The sequence below is a fragment of the Mya arenaria genome, chromosome 8 (assembly GCF_026914265.1).
Source record: "Mya arenaria isolate MELC-2E11 chromosome 8, ASM2691426v1".
In the NCBI taxonomy this organism is placed as follows: Eukaryota; Metazoa; Mollusca; class Bivalvia; order Myida; family Myidae; genus Mya; species Mya arenaria.
In genome coordinates this window covers 56,160,508-56,179,174 of record NC_069129.1, presented here as the reverse complement: position 1 = coordinate 56,179,174, position 18,667 = coordinate 56,160,508, and the positions used below count along the sequence as shown (strand labels likewise).

Genomic DNA, 18,667 nt, shown 5'->3' with positions numbered 1-18,667 from the left:
AATCTTTGAAAATCTTGTCTGAAACCGCAAGGCCCAGACCGTTGATATTTTGTATATAGCATTATACAGTGGTCCTACACCAAGTTTGTTCAAATTATGCTTATTGGCACAAAACTGACCCACGCCCTGAGGGTCACAAGTTACTAACATACTTGTATTGGGAAATCTTCTTGTCTGAAACCACAAGGCCCAGACCCTAGATATTTTGCAAGTACATGTAGCATCATATAGTGGTACTCTATCAAGTTTGTTCAAATCTTGCCCCTAGGGTTAAAGCTGGCATTGCCCCAGGGGTCACAAGTTTCCTCACCCGGAAATTGCTATGCCTAGGCCCTTGATCTTAGTCAGTGCTAAAAGCTATTTAGAGCTTATGTTGTCCTGTTACACAATCCGACTTTGTATAAACATTTTTACTTGACTTGATATTTTGCATCAAGTAAGTTCAAAATATGCACCTGGGGACAAAATGAGCTAGTCCTGGGGTTAAAAGATTTCCAATGTCCTTTTAATGGGAAATCTTTGAAAATATTCTTCTCAAACCACAAGGCCCAGACCTTTGTTATTTTTTATGTAGCATCATATGATGGCAAGCTACCAAGTGTATTCAAATTAAGCCCTTGTGGCCAAAGCTGGACCCCCTCCTTTTGACCTACTTTCTATTTTAGAAGTTAAGTTATGAAATTTGGACCATGTGTTCAGTTTTGAAAACAAATAGCAATGTTTTCCTTGGATGACATTGACTGTGACCTTTGACCTACTTTCTTATTTTTGAAGCAGCAGCAATGAAATTTAGACCATATGTGTGCAATTTTGAATACAAATATCAATGCTGTCCTCAGATGATCTATACTGTGACCTTTTGACCTACTTCCTTTTTTTGAAGCTACAGCATTGAAATTTGTTGCAAGTGTACAGTTTTGAAAACAAATATCAGTGTACGTTATGCTTGGACTACCTTATTCACTACAACATTTGACAATACTTGATCGTAGTTTAATAATACGTAATTACATTGCTATCAACCAATAAACTTAAGCATACTCTTAAAAAAAACGAAGGTTTAAAACTGTCACTCAAGCGAGTAATTTAGGGCCATCATGATCCTTTTGTTATTATCATTCCCTGTGTAGTGGGCTCTTTTAAATGTCTGTTTCTGATGGGGTGGGGGCGAGGGGGGGGGGGGGGGGGGGGGAGGAGAATATGAACAGAGGTACAGAAACTAAAGTTTCCTATCATAATATCCACTAATAATGTACAGTACTATGTATGCTGTCACGACTTTCACGCAATAGTATAGTAATAGAGCACAGACGTGTACGGTTTCATATGATAAGAGAAAAGGTGAAATAAAAAACCTATGTAAATATGATTATTGAAACCACGAAGAGTAATTTAAATAATACTATCTCATCTATGTATAAAATACTTACAAACAAATCAGGCAAACTGTCAAAAGCTTATTTTCGCAAGAAACCAAATTTTATACCAATAACAAATCGGGCGCTAAGATCGTCAATCACACAGTGTCTTATTTTTATTTATTGGTCGTAGGTCTTTACCAACAACCAATCAGATTGTTGCTTTAAACCCTTTTTCAAACAGTGTAAATTTAACCGAGCTGTGATAGCACCCACGTGCTTTATAAAATTACGGCGGATCCGTGATCTAGTGGTAACACACTTGACTGTCAATCCAGGAGTCGTAGGTTCGATTCCCCGCAGCAGCACTTCAAAAAGTTCTAATCGTCTTCCGGGAGGGACGTTAAATTGGGGGGTCCGTTTGACAGTGCTATACAGTTGCACGATAAAGAAGCAAGCTTTGCTTCTAAAACCTAATTATATTATGACTTACACTTTTATAGGAGCACTCGCCGATTGTGTACGGGTGCAAGTATAAATCAGTGCACACGATCGTAATTTGAAATGAATATGATACAATTTGTTATAACATTAGATAATGATGCTTTTGACATATATTTTTCTTAATTTTAGTTACGAATTTGATTTTAATTATTTTCTTTTGATAAAGCTAATGAGCGTTTAGTGGCGGTATTTGAAGCGCGAGATTTGCCACGTGGATTATTTTAATAAGCCTTTTTAGGAAGTACATGGACATAACTACTCAGTTCTTCATAGTCAAAAAGCTTATGACGGCATTTTGAAGGCAACAAAGTCTGATTTCAAGCTACATTAGAGGAACATTTATTAGGATTGCAGGAAGTTCTTATGGCGGTTTGGAAAACTGCCATATACAGTTCGATTCAACACAGCACGACATGATGCGATTGTGACTACGAAACCGGAATCCAAAGAGCCGACGTCAGAGCTCTTTAGAGGAAACGTTTGACAAAAAGAAAGGGTCGAGATTTAATTAATGGTCGTCTGCCTGGTCAGTCCTCGTCATCCTTATTACCTGTGGGAAGAGGTCGTTTTTGCCTATATTGACCCTATGGTAATGGTTCCAACTAGGCATTCAGTGACTATTCAAGCTTCACTTTCGGTTACGGTTCCGTCGCCATTTACGATTTCGTGTACAGCACATCCCCAGATTCGGGCAGATCTGGCGGTCCGTGCTTCGCATGCGGAAAAGGCAGTAACCGATGCTTTGAAAGATGAGAATTATTAAAGACTGCATGGTCATTTACGAAAAAAAAGAAGATAAAAATGTGATTAAAAAGACCAAGTTATATTTTTGGATAGAAAATGATTTAAAATCCAGCTGTGTAGATTTTAGAGCATGGGCTATTTAAGATAAGTTAAACCTATGTTTATGATTAACAGAGAAATGTACAAACTGTCCAGTCTGTAAGAAATGAATATATTTAAACAACATTGGCACTAATTCAGAAAGATTATTTTATGTTTGCATTTGATATCATACTCTTTTGTACATAACCTTTAGGGTGTTCGTTGTTAATTCCTTGTAATGCAATTAACATTGCTGTTGGTTTCCTATTTCGAATGAACTTAGGGCATTCCTGCACAAATATCACTTCCGGTTTACTTTATTATTGCTTCTCCTGTCTTTCCTTCTGGCTCTTTGAGCCACCATCGTACATGTGTATGTGGTCGCACATGTGGCAAGATCTTTCTGCCTTTTGTGCTCTCAACTTCTGCATTTAATCATCTTCCTCGCTCTTCTTCCCTACTCAGTTTACACTGTCGCCTGTATTACTTTCATACCTCCATCAGTTATATTGCTTTACCGCATTCTTTTTTCCTCTTTCTCCCCTAAATTCCATCTCAAATCACCCCTACCCCCCTACTTTTCTTCTCCTTTTAATCGCCATCCCCCTCCTCTTTATCCTATTTCTTTTCCCTTTCCCTCTTCTTTCTCTCCAATCTTTCTATCAGTTTCCCGCCCTTCGCTTCCTCCCATCTCACCCCTCTCGCCTTCTAATCCCTTTTCCATATGCAATCTATCTATAATAATCTAGATCCAAACGCGGAAATTTATTTTATTTCATACATGTCGTACTTATGAATTCCAAATGAATGAACGCATAACTACATACATGTACAGTATTGTGTGAAAAGACATTTCGAATATGGACAGAAGAGTTAAGTGACAATTCAATGTCTTAAATATAGTTCGTTACTTCAATGCACCTGACATTACTGCCATTGAATTCACTGACTTTGATTTGGGACCAAAAACATATCGTTCTCCCAACTTTGAAATTTCATCACACTAATATGAAAGCATTTTGAAAATATTGTAAAGTGTCCGTCTTAACATGGACGTTATGACTTAAAAATTTAAACCAAAATGGCCACTTCCATGAGAAATGTGATTTTCTGTCATAAATCCCTGCCAAGAAGTATCCAGGTATTTGTGCAGTTATTATTAGTTCATTTCGTTTAATTATTTAAATGTATTTTGAGTTCGTATGCATTTGTTACTAACATGATTTAAGATGGAAAAAAAAGCATTTGACATTGACAGGTAGATAGTTATTTGGATTACACATTTCGGATATAATCATACTGGTTGAGAAGCAGTTTCCGACAGTTTTTATACGTTTTTATTGAATTATTTATACGTGTTTAAATACCTACTTAAATTGTTAACATTTTAGAGAACTACAGCTCAAGCTGCTATTGTCGATATATTTTTCACATGTGTGACGTCACATATAGTGTATCTAATAGGGGCGCACAGAGGGTACTTACACTGTTCTGATTAGCTTGTAATGAGAAGCAGTTTCCGACAAATCGAATGCGGGGCAGATTTAAGGTGCCTATTGTGTGCTTTTATTATACATTTATTAAATATACTAAATATAAGACTGTAATAAGAGAAATATTATTTCATTCTTCAGCATTTACGAAAAATTTAAACCTTAAAATTTACGACAGTTAAGTCATACTCGAAATCAGGCAGACACTGAATACCAATGATATGTTGATTCATTTCTGATAGAAACTTGTGTTGGTATACATTTTAGTGAATGTGGTGGCGAAACAAGCATGACACCAGTGTTCACAAATATGTACACAATATCATTGTTTGTATAAATCAATTTAGGAAAACCTTGTAGCTATTGATAGATATGCAAATTAGGTTCACACGCATGCGCAATACGCTGCGCGTGACGATCCCCCACGTGCAAGTTTGTGTACAAAATGAAAAATAAACATTAAACATTAGATAATAATAAAAGTTACTAACGTGTCTCGGTAAGAATTTCAACTTTTGATTGCCTAGTTACCATATCGATGAATTGCAGTACCTTCTTTATGAAGATCTAAAGAAAGTACGCGAAAAAGCGATTTGTCGGAAACTGCTTTCCGTCGGAAACTGCTTCTCAACCAGTAAGAAATTAGTAGAGTAGCATGTCAAGCGTTCCCGCGTTCACAAATTTTTGTCATCCTGCCCTATTATAATTATCTCCCCTTAACAAAATATTTTTTTGAAACTTTTGATATATTCTTGGTCATGAATACCGTTTTATACATGTTCACAAACTGTCAGATTTGTCCCAGATTTACAGGTATTCGGATACTTGATAAACAATCGGCACATGTTAATGTGTTATGTGTCTGAATATGTTTTTTGGCATAATGACATAAATAAATATGTGTTTAAAGTAGGCAATAATGAGTCTCCCCAGTTAGCTCAATCAGTAGAGCATTGGCGGTGAATCAGACAACCAGGATTCGATTCCTGGGCAGACCAGGTCACTTTTGAAGTTCTGTTGTGATTGGTTATGAAATCCTTTCTATGACCATTCACACTGTACCACTGCCCCTGACATGTACAGAAGTTATCAGTTCCTTGCAGAGGTGAAGGCACCTAGTACTGGTTAACCGCCTGATAGTCTACCCAGGATAGGTGTGCAGTGGTTGAATTGTCACTCCCCGACCCTTCAATGTGTTCACACCAGGACCCGGAATATAAACTAATAACACCACCACCAGTAGGCAATAATATTTTGTAGAAATTCGAATTCGTAACAGAAATAATTTCATAACTGTGGCCATGAGGATTCTCTGAGCAAGGAGCGTTTGCTACTTTATGCTTGGATGGTGGAAGTCTCGAGTCTGCCATATATATATAGTAAAAAATCATAAAAATACTCCTTGACGGCCATTTAGGTGGACTATTGTTTGGGCCATGTCATGGAAATACTTACAGGATTGGAGAGAAAAACAATTAGTTTAAGCACTGAAAAATGTTTTCCGCTTAAGAACTAAAGAATGCTTGCACCCAGGAACATTATACTTGGAACATCAGTTGGTCATGCCTCTAAAATGACCCACTATTGCTTTTGAGATCATTAAACAAAATGGTACTTACATTCGTTCTTGTGCAATTATTTTTTAACATTGCATGAAAACATTTCATATATTCAAATCGGCTAACATACTATAGCTTTTAAAGAATACATGAGCAGAAAAAGGAATTAGTCTGGACAATATAATTCTACTAAACCTGTTCTGTACTCTCATAGATTGACTGCTTTGACAAATTTTTTATGACCCTGGTGGGAATATCAAAATTGCACCATCCATCTGTCCGTCCTTCTGTCTGTCTGCACACACAAATGGGTACATGTATATATTTCAATTTGGCACTAATCCTTCGTTTATTATAGAGGATACATTTGTTAGGTACATGTAGCACTTGTTGGTTAGGGTTAGTAAGGTATTAATTAGTGGGTATATTTTTATAATGGGAGTAATGGGAAAGTACCTAACAAAAGGTTGATATGTGAGAACGTGTGTCTGGCTCAACTTCATGTTCGGATTGTAATTTACTCTTGTATGGGCAGATTTTGAAATAGCAGGCGATGTGTTGAGTACCTCTAAGATCTAGGGCACACTAAGTGTCCGGCTCAAACTTTCTCTTGTATGGACATATTTTAAAATAACTTGCCACATGTGTTCACATTTCGAGACGACGTGTTGTGAAAAGACCCATGTCCCTACCCCTAAGGTCTGGTCACACTCAGTGTTTATTCACAATGGAATGTTGTGTATAAGGACATAGGCTATAGGTTGTCGGGTTTAGGCTGTAGTTTCTATTGTATGGACAGATTTTAAAATTTACCTGCCACATGTGTTCCTCTAAGGTCAATGTCACATTCCGGGGCATACCGTGACAGCTCTTATTTTTGTATTGGGATGAGCCAATTTTTGTATAAGAGTATGGAAACCAGTGATATAATACTGCTCACAAACAATCAAATCTCAGTTTTCATATCATTTTCGAAAACTGTGTTTACTAGTGTTTATAAAGCTTTTAGAAAATGGAATTTTTTGGCATAAAACAATATAGGAACTGAAAATGAAAGGGGGTTTGTAAAAATAAGTTATATAATTTGTTTAATTTTGCAGAATTCATTTTCAAGGCGTCTCCACACAATACATGCAAACAGAGAACTCCAGCACCGAATACAGCGCCACCTGAAGGCAGGAAGATTCCAGGCCCTGTGTGTTCTAACAGCCAGACATGCCAGTACAAAGGTTGGGTTTCAGACAGAATGATATTCAAATATTAATACTATATGATAAATATGCCCCTCAAGTGCAATACCATGTCAGGGCTTGCAAAACTCATCTGACTGACCAGCCCAATCTTGTCAGTGATTTTATTGGTGCATTTTATACTGCCTTCTAATGGCTGTTCTCCCTCGCAAAAAAGTGTTTATTTTTCCTAAAAATACAGAATATTACACATATCCCAATTAAGTGGACACAGTTAACATAAATGAATTTAAAAGCAACGTATTTATGTAAAATAAACAACATCTTTGCACACCTAGTTCTTAAAGAGTAAAATGTATCTATTTAACGATTAACACGTGTTTATTTCCTATTATAATGTATTTTAAGTTTGGTATTTTCTCTAAGTCCTATTAGGTAGGAAAATATGGTATAAATATTTCCAAAATAAATCACTGCTTGTTAATTGTTAACTTTGAGCAGGTTTTAACAAATGTTATGAGATTTTTTTTTACATATTTTGCAATTTGGCAGTCCCTGCACGCTGGTGTTTTAAATTTTCTATACAGAATTTTTCAAAGAAAGAAGTTAAATTTGCTATTTGATGTACTGCAGTTAAATCTGGATATAACGAACACCTCTGAAAGGATCCATATTTAACTTTAAAAGGTATACATTTAAATTGGGACTCCTGGGGGCTGTTATAAAAATGATCTTAATGCATGTAGTCAAGAATTGAAATAGGTTGTCCAGTTAGCATAACTGGGGTACAATTCCCATGTGAGTTTTGTTGTAGTCACCAAGCCGATCAATACAACTGTAAGTGGGTTTTCTTTGGGAATCTCCATTTCCCCCAAACCAAGCGTGCCAACAAGAGTGATTAATAGAATGTTGTTATGACTTGTTTCACAATCATTGTAAAATATAAAAAAAACTATGAATCAATATTATTTCAGTGTCAAAGTTTCATTATGTTGCTACTTTCTGGTAGGCATCAAACTTAAGTCAGCAATGAAAATAAACACGAAATTATGAAAATTAAAAAATATGTACTGCTATTTGTGACATTTATACAGTATTAAGATAATTAGTTCAAACAATATTTTATTACAAAATTTACAGGTACAAAACATGGATATTAATGGATTCGATTAAAGATAATTTAAGTAACGTTTAAAATCCTGTATTAATCAGCCCCCTGACCTTTACTACACTTGCTTTTACAGACAGAGATACCTGAAGGATATATACCTGACATACCTGCCCCTCCTAAACTGGAATTAATCGACAATCTTCCAGATTTAACTGCACTTGGGGAGCCAACGCTACAGAGCCTCGGCCTGGCATCATGGTATCCGCCAGGGCGCATGCAGGCTCTGCTAGAGTTCTTCCATGTGTCAATAGACATGCCTTGGTATGCCTGCATCACGCTGACAGCTGTTGCACTGAGGTTAATACTGTTGCCCATCTACGTCAGGCAAAGAAAGTTTGCCATCAATATGGGGAACCATTCTCAGACAGTGCAGAGACTGCAGAGACAGGTTGAGGATGCCAAAACAACCGGGAATGCTATCTTGGGTAAGTGAATATTTCTGTTTTTTCACATTTATTAAAACATCCGAGGTTTAGTTACACTCACCTTTTATAATGGTATAGACCATAGTTATATGATACTGTCACAGTTTCTGTCAAATTTCATTTTTTGTACAAATTATGATAAAGGCTACGCCACGAGTGAAATATTCACTTTTAAATTTATTTTTAGAAAAACTGCGCCAATTTGTATGCACATTTAATGTCGTTTCGGAAATGAAGTTGTTGAAATTGTGTGCCAGCCCTGTGCACGCTAATGTTCGATTTAGAACTTAGAGGGGGCTATAATTTTTTATATCAAAGTGTTTGAAAAAGTTAAATATCAATTTCAAATATCAAATATTAAAAACCAGAAAGCATATATCATAAATGTTCATATCCTATGGTTTAACTCTGACCACAGGTACATGTCGTGCAATAACTTAATAACTGCATATAGAAATAGAAGCAGATATTGAGTTCTTGCACTAAGGTGACAATGTGTACAATGACTTATATTAATGACAGAACATTATTTTATATTTGATATAAAACACTGTGAAGTTAACCTTTTTCTACAGCGGACACACGCCGGAAATCACTGCAGGAGTATACTATTAGGAATAATCTCCAGCCCTGGAAGATGTTTCAGTTCCCTGCTATGCAGGTTTGTAGTATATTTAGCTAAGATAAATTCTGCTTATAACTAAATCTGCTGATTGGATTCTTATTATTTTCCTTCTTGGAATTGCCTGTTCATGACGATCTGTTAACTTATTCATTAAATACAGTTTTCAATGATAAATTATCATACAATATTAAGTTCTGAAAGGCTGCTTAAACAATATTAAACTTATTTTACGCTGTAATATTATTACAAAATAATTAATGAATTGTGATGATCTTATCAAATCATTTAAAAAAGAACATAATGTTGCTCTTTCAGAAAAAAAGTTTGTCCTATAAATACAAAGGCTAATCTGGCCTTTGTTTAATTTTACAGATCAAACATTTTGACAACTTTATTATTTTTTGTCTTTGGTTTACAATTTATGCCAAAATGCATGTAAACCAGTCATATAAGACCAGTCAAATCATTTATTTGCAGATTTTATATTTATGTTTAAAAATTGATGTTTTATGCATTTATCTTAAATCGTCAGTAACAGTTTAATCAATAAAAAATCAATTTCAGTACGGAAATTTGAAAATCTGCAATCTGATCTTTTGTCAGCAATCTTTTATCATTGGTTTGCATATAATTACACAAAAATAATTTGTTCTTTCCAAAAAAAAAAAGGTTGTAAAAATGGTATACTGGTATCTGAGAGTGCAGCTTTAATGCTGGTCAGTGAAAAAAGTATTGATTGTGTTCTATTTCACAAATGTTAAATATCACAACTCATAAATATAGAATGGTTCTAGTTGTTTATCTGTATGAAAATATTATCCACTGTTTATATATAGTAATGATTTTTTGTACAAAAGTCATGAAACCTTTAGAAATATCACCACACATTATGCTGATCAGTGTAAGATATGACATAGTGTTTCATGGCACAGGTTCCCATCATGGTGTCAATGTTCATTGGCCTGCGAAAGATGTGTGATTTGCCGGTAATGACGCTGAAGTCAGGAGGGTGTTTGTGGTTCACAGACATGACCATTGCTGACCCCTACATCCTACCAGCCATCACAGCTGTAACCATCCTTGCTACAATAGAGGTAATGACTGTCCATTTTGCTGTACTGGGATATCAATTTTATTATTTGCTCACCTGAGCACAAAGTGCTGAGGGTAAGCTTTTCCCATCATCTGCCTGCACGTCAACAATTGCTTCAAAGGACACCACCTCCCTAACCAGCTGGTCAACTCATTCGGATGTTCTTTTGATGGTGCCCTTTCAAAATTGATAAAATGAAGTCCTCACAGATCTCTGGTTGCCATAAATTTTTAAGCTACTGTAATACAATTTTGACCATGTGTAGTTTTGAAAACAATTATCAATATGAACCTTTGATGACCTTGACAGTGACCTTTTGACCTACTTTCTCAGTTTTTAACATACAGCAATGGAATTTAGATTCAGAACTAAATTTTTGTGCAGTTTGCAAACATATCAGCCCTATGTAGTCCTCAGTTGAGCTTTACTTTGACCCTTGACCTACTAGTTACAGCAATGATTTGGACCATGTGTACACTTTTGAAACCAAATGCCATTGTTGTGCTTATTACCTTTACCACCAAAATATTTGACAATACTGGATGATAGACACTTATAAACTGGTCTCATTAGGGCAGAAGCAGATTTACAAATAAGGTTGGTAAATACATAAAAATGCAATTAAAATCTTAGAAAACTCAATTGTTTTAAAAATCGATGGGTAACAGTATTAAGAATTAATTTAAGATTGAAGCATAATGAATTAAAAATGAGAATTGGAAACTCATTTCATCTTTCACCAAAACAGATGAGTGCCCATCACCTACTAATATCACTGGGACAGAAGGGTGCCCATCACATACTGGTCTCACCAAAGCAGAAGGGTGCCCATCAGGCACTGGTCTCACCAAAGCAGAAGAGTGCCCATCACATACTGGTCTCACCAAAGCAGAAGGGTGCCCATCACATACTAATATCACTAGGACAGAAGGGTGCCCATCACATACTGGTCTCACTAGGGCAGAAGGGTGCCCATCACATACTGGTCTCCCCAGGGCAGAAGGGTGCCCATCACATACTGGTCTCACCAGGGCAGAAGGGTGCCCATCACATACTGGTCTGACTAGGGCAGAAGGGTGCCCATCACATACTGGTCTCACCAAAGCAGAAGGGTGCCCATCACATACTGGTCTCACCAAAGCAGAAGGGTGCCCATCACATACTGGCCTCACCAAAGCAGAAGGGTGTCCATCACATACTAATATCACTAGGGCAGCAGGGTGCCCATCACATACTGGTCTCACTAGGGCAGAAGGTTGCCAATTTAATACTGGTCTCATTAGGACAGAAGGGTGCCCATTATATATGGGTCTCACTAGGGCAGAAGGGTGCCCATTTTATACTGGTCTTACTAGGGCAGAAGGGTGCCCATTTTACACTGGTCTCACTAGGGCAGCAGTGTGCCCATTATATACTGGTCTCACTAGGGCAGAAGGGTGCCAATTATATACTGGTCTCACTTGGGCAGAAGGGTGCCCATTATATACTGGTCTCACTAGGGCAGCAGGCTGCCCATTACATACTGGTCTCACTTGGGCAGAAGGGTGCCCATTATATACTGGTCTCACTAGAACAGAAGGGTGCCCATTACATACTGGTCTCACTAGGGCAGAAGGGTGCCCGTTATGTACTGGTCTCACTTGGGCAGCAGGGTGCCCATTACATACTGGTCTCACTAGGGCAGAAGGGTGCCAATTATATACTGGTCTCGCTTGGGCAGAAGGGTGCCCATTATATACTGGTCTCACTTGGGCAGAAGGGTGCCCATTATATACTGGTCTCACTAGGACAGAAGGGTGCCCATTATATACTGGTCTCACTAGGACAGAAGGGTGCCCATTACATACTGGTCTCACTTGGGCAGCAGGGTGCCCATTATATACTGGTCTCACTAGGACAGAAGGGTGCCCATTATATACTGGACTCACTAGGGCAGAAGGGTGCCCATTATATACTGGTCTCACTAGGGCAGAAGGGTGCCCATTATATACTGGTCTCACTAGGACAGAAGGGTGCCCATTATATACTGGTCTCACTAGGGCAGAAGGTTGCCAATTTAATACTGGTCTCATTAGGACAGAAGGGTGCCCATTATATACGGGTCTCACTAGGGCAGAAGGGTGCCCATTTTATACTGGTCTCACTAGGGCAGAAGGGTGCCCATTTTATACTGGCCTCACTAGGACAGAAGGGTGCCCATTATATACTTGTCTCACTAGGGCAGCAGGGTGCCCATTATATACTGGTCTCACTAGGGCAGAAGGGTGCCCATTATATACTGGTCTCACTAGGGCAGAAGGGTGCCCATTATATACTGGCCTCACTAGGACAGAAGGGTGCCCATTATATACTGGCCTCACTAGGACAGAAGGGTGCCCATTATATACTGGCCTCACTAGGACAGAAGGGTGCCCATTATATACTGGTCTCACTAGGGCAGCAGGGTGCCCATTATATACTGGTCTCATAAGGAAGGTGTAGGACCCTTCCATAACTCTCAAGCTATAACACTGTTGTTATTTAATTTAACCCTACCATCATTTATACAAAATCAGTGCTCCTGGTTTCATTTTATAGTTCAAAATGTAAATTTTTATTTTATTTTTTTACAGTACTGGTTATAAAATAAAAGTGCTCTTTTTGGTTGTATGAATTCCCTTTCTTTAATATGTCATATCATATCAGTAACATCTTTATGGTGTTAAATGTAATCCACGCTTATATAATAATTGATAAAAAATAATTATTAATTTAAGATAGCAGTACATATTATTTCTTTGAATCTCAATGATAGATGGCTTTCTTTAAAGATGCACTCTTTCTCACAAATAAGCAGTACCACAGTTAATAAAATTGTTTCAATTGAAAAGGTTGAGTATATATCGAAAACAATAGTTCTTATGAAGAAAAGTGAAGGATATTTGAAAGAAAAGTGTTGAAAACACAGTTTTTCTACCTTATGAGTCAATAGAAGATCACTGTTATTCCTTTAGGACCAATCAGTCATTTAATATTTGTATATTTTTTTGGCTATTGAATACATGGTTACAATCTTGTTATCAGTTATTAATATTTTCCATAAATGCCTTATAACTTAGGAAGTAGTTAATAGTTTATCAATCACAATTTATGTCTGTTATACATGTGTATGTATTGATTGAAACTCATGTTCTTGACAATAATTGCTTTCAGATAATAAGGTATAAGCTTATAAGAGGCCTAATTCAAGCTGCTATATATTTATTCATTTGTAAACAAAAACAAACATACTGGCCAGAACGGAGAGTTCTGCTTTTAAAATGATTAAATGATTTTATGACGTAATTTTGATATAATTACTTTCAGTTTGGGTCGGAGTCGACGAAGGCATCCCAGATGACACACACCATGAAGTGGGTGTTACGGAGTTTTCCCGTCATTGCTTTCTTCTTTACTTCACAATATGCCTCCGTAAGTACTGGCAGTACCATGAATAACAGTGGTCAAAAATTATCACAACCCCGCCGGCCCAGCATTGGTAAAATACATTTCGGTCTTGCTGAAATTCTGTTTTTTTATTAATTTTATTTAGCAGGCCTTCTTAAATTTGGGCTTTCAGAAGTAAAAGTTTGATAACTGAATCTATGTAGCATGTTGTAGCAGTTGGATTTACCCTGTGCTCACAGTGGCATTTATCACACAGTTAACCTACTTGGTAATGGTGAGAGGTCAGATTTACCACACTGGTGATGTCTGAAAGATTGCTTATAATTGAAAATTGGTTTGTTAGTCCTGAAATCAGTTACAATCGATATTTTTTGGTCAAAATCGATAAACCATTGAACCAATGAGTTGTTTTTCTTCTTCTTTTCTCTTGTTATTTGCTTTTAGCTAATTTCCACCAATTTTCTCCTTGGAGTTCATTTAAACATTTGAAAGTGTTTAGATGTTATCGTTATCAATCTTGCTACAGCAACAACACTAAATAAATTCAAACATACACATAACAAAAGTAATGATAACAATTACGAGTTATTGTACATGAATTAAACAATTTAGGTATTGTCAAAAACAGATTGTGCTATCAATAATCAGTTACTTGAGTTGAACTGATCGATAGTCAAACTTGACCTGATTACCAACATTCCGCATGATACACGTGGTAATGTTATGGGGCGCCAGCAGTCACATTTACAACACAGTAGGCATGGCAATGTTGAGGGGCGCCAGCAGTCACATTAACCACATAGTAGGCATGGCAATGTTGAGGGTGCTAGACGTCTCATTTATCACAAAGTACACATGGCAATGTTGAGGGGCACTAGATGTCTCATTTACCACACAGTGCACATGGCAATGTTGAGGGGCACTAGATGTCTCATTTACCACACAGTACACATGGCAATGTTGAGGGGTGCTAGACATCACATTTACCACACAGTACACATGGCAATGTTGAGGGGCACTAGAAGTCACATTTACCACACAGTACACATGGCAATGTTAAGGGGTGCTAGACATCACATTTACTAAACAGTACACATGGCAATGTTGAGGGGCACTGTACATCACATTTACCACACAGTACACATGGCAATGTTGAGGGGCACTGTACGTCACATTTACCACACAGTACAATGGCAATGTTGAGGGGCACTAGACGTCACATTTACCACACAGTACACATGGCAATGTTGAGGGGCACTAGACATCACATTTGACACACAGTACACATGGCAATGTTGAGGGGCACTGTACGTCACATTTACCACACAGTGCACGTGGCAATGTTGAGGGGTGCTAGACATCACATTTACCACACAGTACAATGGCAATGTTGAGGGGCACTAGACATCACAATTACCACACAGTACACATGGCAATGTTGAGGGGTGCTAGACATCACATTTGACACACAATACACATGGCAATGTTGAGGGGCGCTAGACGTCACATTTGACACACAGTACACATGGCAATGTTGAGGGGCACTAGACGTCACATTTGACACACAGTACACATGGCAATGTTGAGGGGCACAAGACGTAACATTTATCACACAGTACACATGGCAATGTTTAGGGGCCCTAGACATCACATTTACCACACAGTACACATGGCAATGTTGAGGGGCGCTAGACGTCACATTTACCACACAGTACGCATGGCAATGTTGAGGGGCGCTAGACGTCACATTTACCACGAAGTACACATGGCAATGTTGAGGGGCGCTAGACATCACATTTGACACACAGTACACATCACAAGACGTAACATTTATCACACAGTACACATGGCAATGTTGAGGGGCGGTAGACATCACATTTGACACACAGTACACATCACAAGACGTAACATTTATCACACAGAACACATGGCAATGTTGAGGGGCCCTAGACGTCACATTTACCACACAGTACACATGGCTATGTTGAGGGGCGCTAGATGTCACATTTACCACGAAGTACACATGGCAATGTTGAGGGGCGCTAGACGTCACATTTACCATGAAGTACACATTGCAATGTTGAGGGGTGCTAGACATAACAATTACCACACAGTACAATGGAAATGTTGAGGGGCACTAGACGTCACATTTACCACACAGTACACATGGCAATGTTGAGGGGTGCTAGACTTCACATTTACCACACAGTACACATGGCAATGTTGAGTTGCACTGTACGTCACATTTACCACACAGTGCACGTGGCAATGTTGAGGGTGCTAGACATCACATTTACCACACAGTACAATGGCAATGCTGAGGGGCACTAGACGTCACATTTACCACACAGTACACATGGCAATGTTGAGGGGTGCTAGACGTCACATTTACCACACATTACACATGGCAATGTTGAGGGGTGCTAGACGTCACATTTACCACACAGTACACATGGCAATGTTGAGGGGCACTAGATGTCACATTTATTGCACAGTACACATGGCAATCTTGAAGGGCACATGACGTAACATTTACCACACAGTACACATGGCAATGTTGAGGAGTGCTAGACATCACATTTACTACACAGTACAATGGCAATGTTGAGGGGCACTAGACATCACAATTTCCACACAGTACACATGGCAATATTGAGGGGCGCTAGACATCACATTTGACACACAGTACACATGGCAATGTTGATGGGCGCTAGACATCACATTTGACACACAGTACACATGGCAATGTTGAGGGGCACTAGACATCACATTTGACACACAGTACACATGGCAATGTTGAGGGGCACTGTACGTCACATTTACCACACAGTACACATGGCAATGTTGAGAGGCCCTAGATGTCACATTTACCACACAGTACACATGGCAATGTTGAGGGGCGCTAGACTTCACATTTACCACGAAGTACACATGGCAATGTTGAGGGGCGCTAGACGTCACATTTGACACACAGTACACATCACAAGACGTAACATTTATCACACAGTACACATGGCAATGTTGAGGGGCCCTAGACGTCACATTTACCACACAGTACACATGGCAATGTTGAGGGGCGCTAGATATCACATTTACCACGAAGTACACATGGCAATGTTGAGGGGCGCTAGACGTCACATTTACCACGAAGTAAACATGGCAATGTTGAGGGGCACTAGACCTCACATTTACCACAAAGTACACATGGCAATGTTGAGGGGTGCTAGACATCACATTTACCAAACAGTACACATGGCAATGTTGAGGGGCGCTAGACGTCACATTTACCACAAAGTACACATGGCAATGTTGAGGGGCGCTAGACGTCACATTTACCACACAGTACACATTGCAATGAGGAGGGGCGCTAGCAGTCAAATTTACTGTCAGTATATCTGGCAATGTAAAAAAGATAATAATTATGGTTCTAATTTTCTAAATTTTCAGGCAATAGCATTTTACTGGACGATTAACAATGTTCTCAGTCTGGTGGTGGCTCTGTCCTTTAGAACAGATTTTGTGAAGAAGCTGGCGAAAATGCCTGATCAGATCGTGCCAGAGGCGCAGAAGGAACAGAAGCCCTTCATACAGGGATTTAAGGAAGGTAGGTTGCCCCAGGTAAATAACTTCCATGGTTAAGTTCATACTCAATTATTTCTGCTTGATTTTTATAAAAGCTGATAACTTAAAGAATCCATTTCTAGAGGCCAAGAGTAAGTTGCCTAGGTGGTGATTGAACCATTGATCTCCTCGAGAGGTTGAAAACTTACCCACATCTCAAACTTTAACCCTAAACAGTTGCTTAGTAATGAACAAGACTGCCTTTAAATTAATAATGAATAAATAAATAGATGGAAAAGATAGATTATTCCTTTCAGAATACAACAGCTCTTCCATACAAATAGGGTTATGGCGAAAATGTACTGGTAGATTTAAAAAATAAAGTTAAAAATATATTGACCTTTTTTAAATGGGAATTTTATTTTTCAAAATTATGAAAATGGTAAGTGTTAAAGAGGCACAAATTTTACTAAAAAAATGGTCAGAAAAACACATTGGCTTTCATGTAAACACAGGCAGCTGCATTAATTCTGTTCAAACCATCTTTCAGTTGTCTTGTTTTTCATTTCACTTGGTTAGTACCTACCAGTAGTTTTCTGGTACCTACTTTACCCTGCATCAAAAACACATAGAATGTATCTCGAAACAAGGTTTAACATTGCATACAAAATAAGTATTTTTCTGTGTGCCTCTTAAATTGAACTTTAACTGCATTTTACAGAGTACCAGCGTAAGAAGCGTGAAAAGGAAGGGATGAACAGGAAGTACATCGAGGAAGCTGCATTCAAGAAAGCGGGAACAGGCCCTGTGCCAAAAACATACGCGTACGACCCAACAAAGAGACGTACAGGCTCCTCACAGTTATAATGGGGCTAAGAAATAATAAATATTTGTTTTATGCAAAGTTTTTGATTTGATTGTCAATGATGTAGGTAAAATGTGTTATACCTGTGCATTGAAGTAAGTAAAAAGAACCAAGATGCTTTGAACCTGAATTGTGTAAGAACATGGGCTAATTTATTTTTCTATATTTACTTCTCAATCATGAGGCAATTTTCAATAGTTTTAAGTTGGACACAAATGCATAAATGATAGTTAAAATGAAAATGAGTTTGAATGCCTTAAATGTTGTCAACCATTTAACTTGAATGTGTTTAAATTATTGGACATAAACTCATTAATGATTTGATACTGAGAATGGGACAAAGGGAGATATTCTGTTTATAGATTAATGTGTGCTATTTTATGACATGTACTAAATATTCTGTTAATAGATTAATGCGTGTTGTTTTATAACATGTACTGACGAACAAGTTTATGGAAACATGGTAGTGTTTGCTTTTTCTATATGATTTTGTTACAGCATTAAATTTACAGAGTAAATTATGGCTTTATAGGAATCTTGTGGGAGGTACTGTCTGTCCGTCCATTCTGCAT

The 18,667-nt window shown here is 37.9% G+C and overlaps 1 protein-coding gene across 2 annotated transcripts; it reads left to right on the top strand.

Moving 5' to 3' along the window:
• Positions 1-3,707: 3,707 nt before the first annotated feature.
• On the top strand, positions 3,708-18,558 carry LOC128243436 (mitochondrial inner membrane protein OXA1L-like). Of its 2 annotated transcripts, none has more exons than XM_052961221.1 (8): positions 3,708-3,828; positions 6,840-6,968; positions 8,174-8,525; positions 9,101-9,186; positions 10,083-10,244; positions 13,589-13,693; positions 17,117-17,273; positions 17,952-18,558. In XM_052961221.1, the coding sequence occupies exons 1-8, from the start codon at positions 3,769-3,771 to the stop codon at positions 18,095-18,097; spliced, it is 1,197 nt and encodes a 398-aa protein (XP_052817181.1). In that variant the 5' UTR covers positions 3,708-3,768; the 3' UTR covers positions 18,098-18,558. The 2 variants fall into 2 exon arrangements, with proteins under 2 accessions (XP_052817181.1, XP_052817182.1); XM_052961222.1 differs by having other exon boundaries at positions 17,117-17,287.
• Positions 18,559-18,667: the final 109 nt, after the last annotated feature.

What these genes read in the sequence shown, in the direction of transcription:
- LOC128243436 (XM_052961221.1), top strand. Translation starts at nt 3,769, where the DNA reads ATGGCCACTTCCATGAGAAATGTGATTTTCTGTCATAAATCCCTGCCA. An exon ending in CCAGACATGCCAGTACAAAG is followed by an intron (nt 6,969 to 8,173) that starts GTTGGGTTTCAG and finishes TTGCTTTTACAG; the next exon opens with ACAGAGATACCTGAAGGATA. An exon ending in TTACTTCACAATATGCCTCC is followed by an intron (nt 13,694 to 17,116) that starts GTAAGTACTGGC and finishes CTAAATTTTCAG; the next exon opens with GCAATAGCATTTTACTGGAC.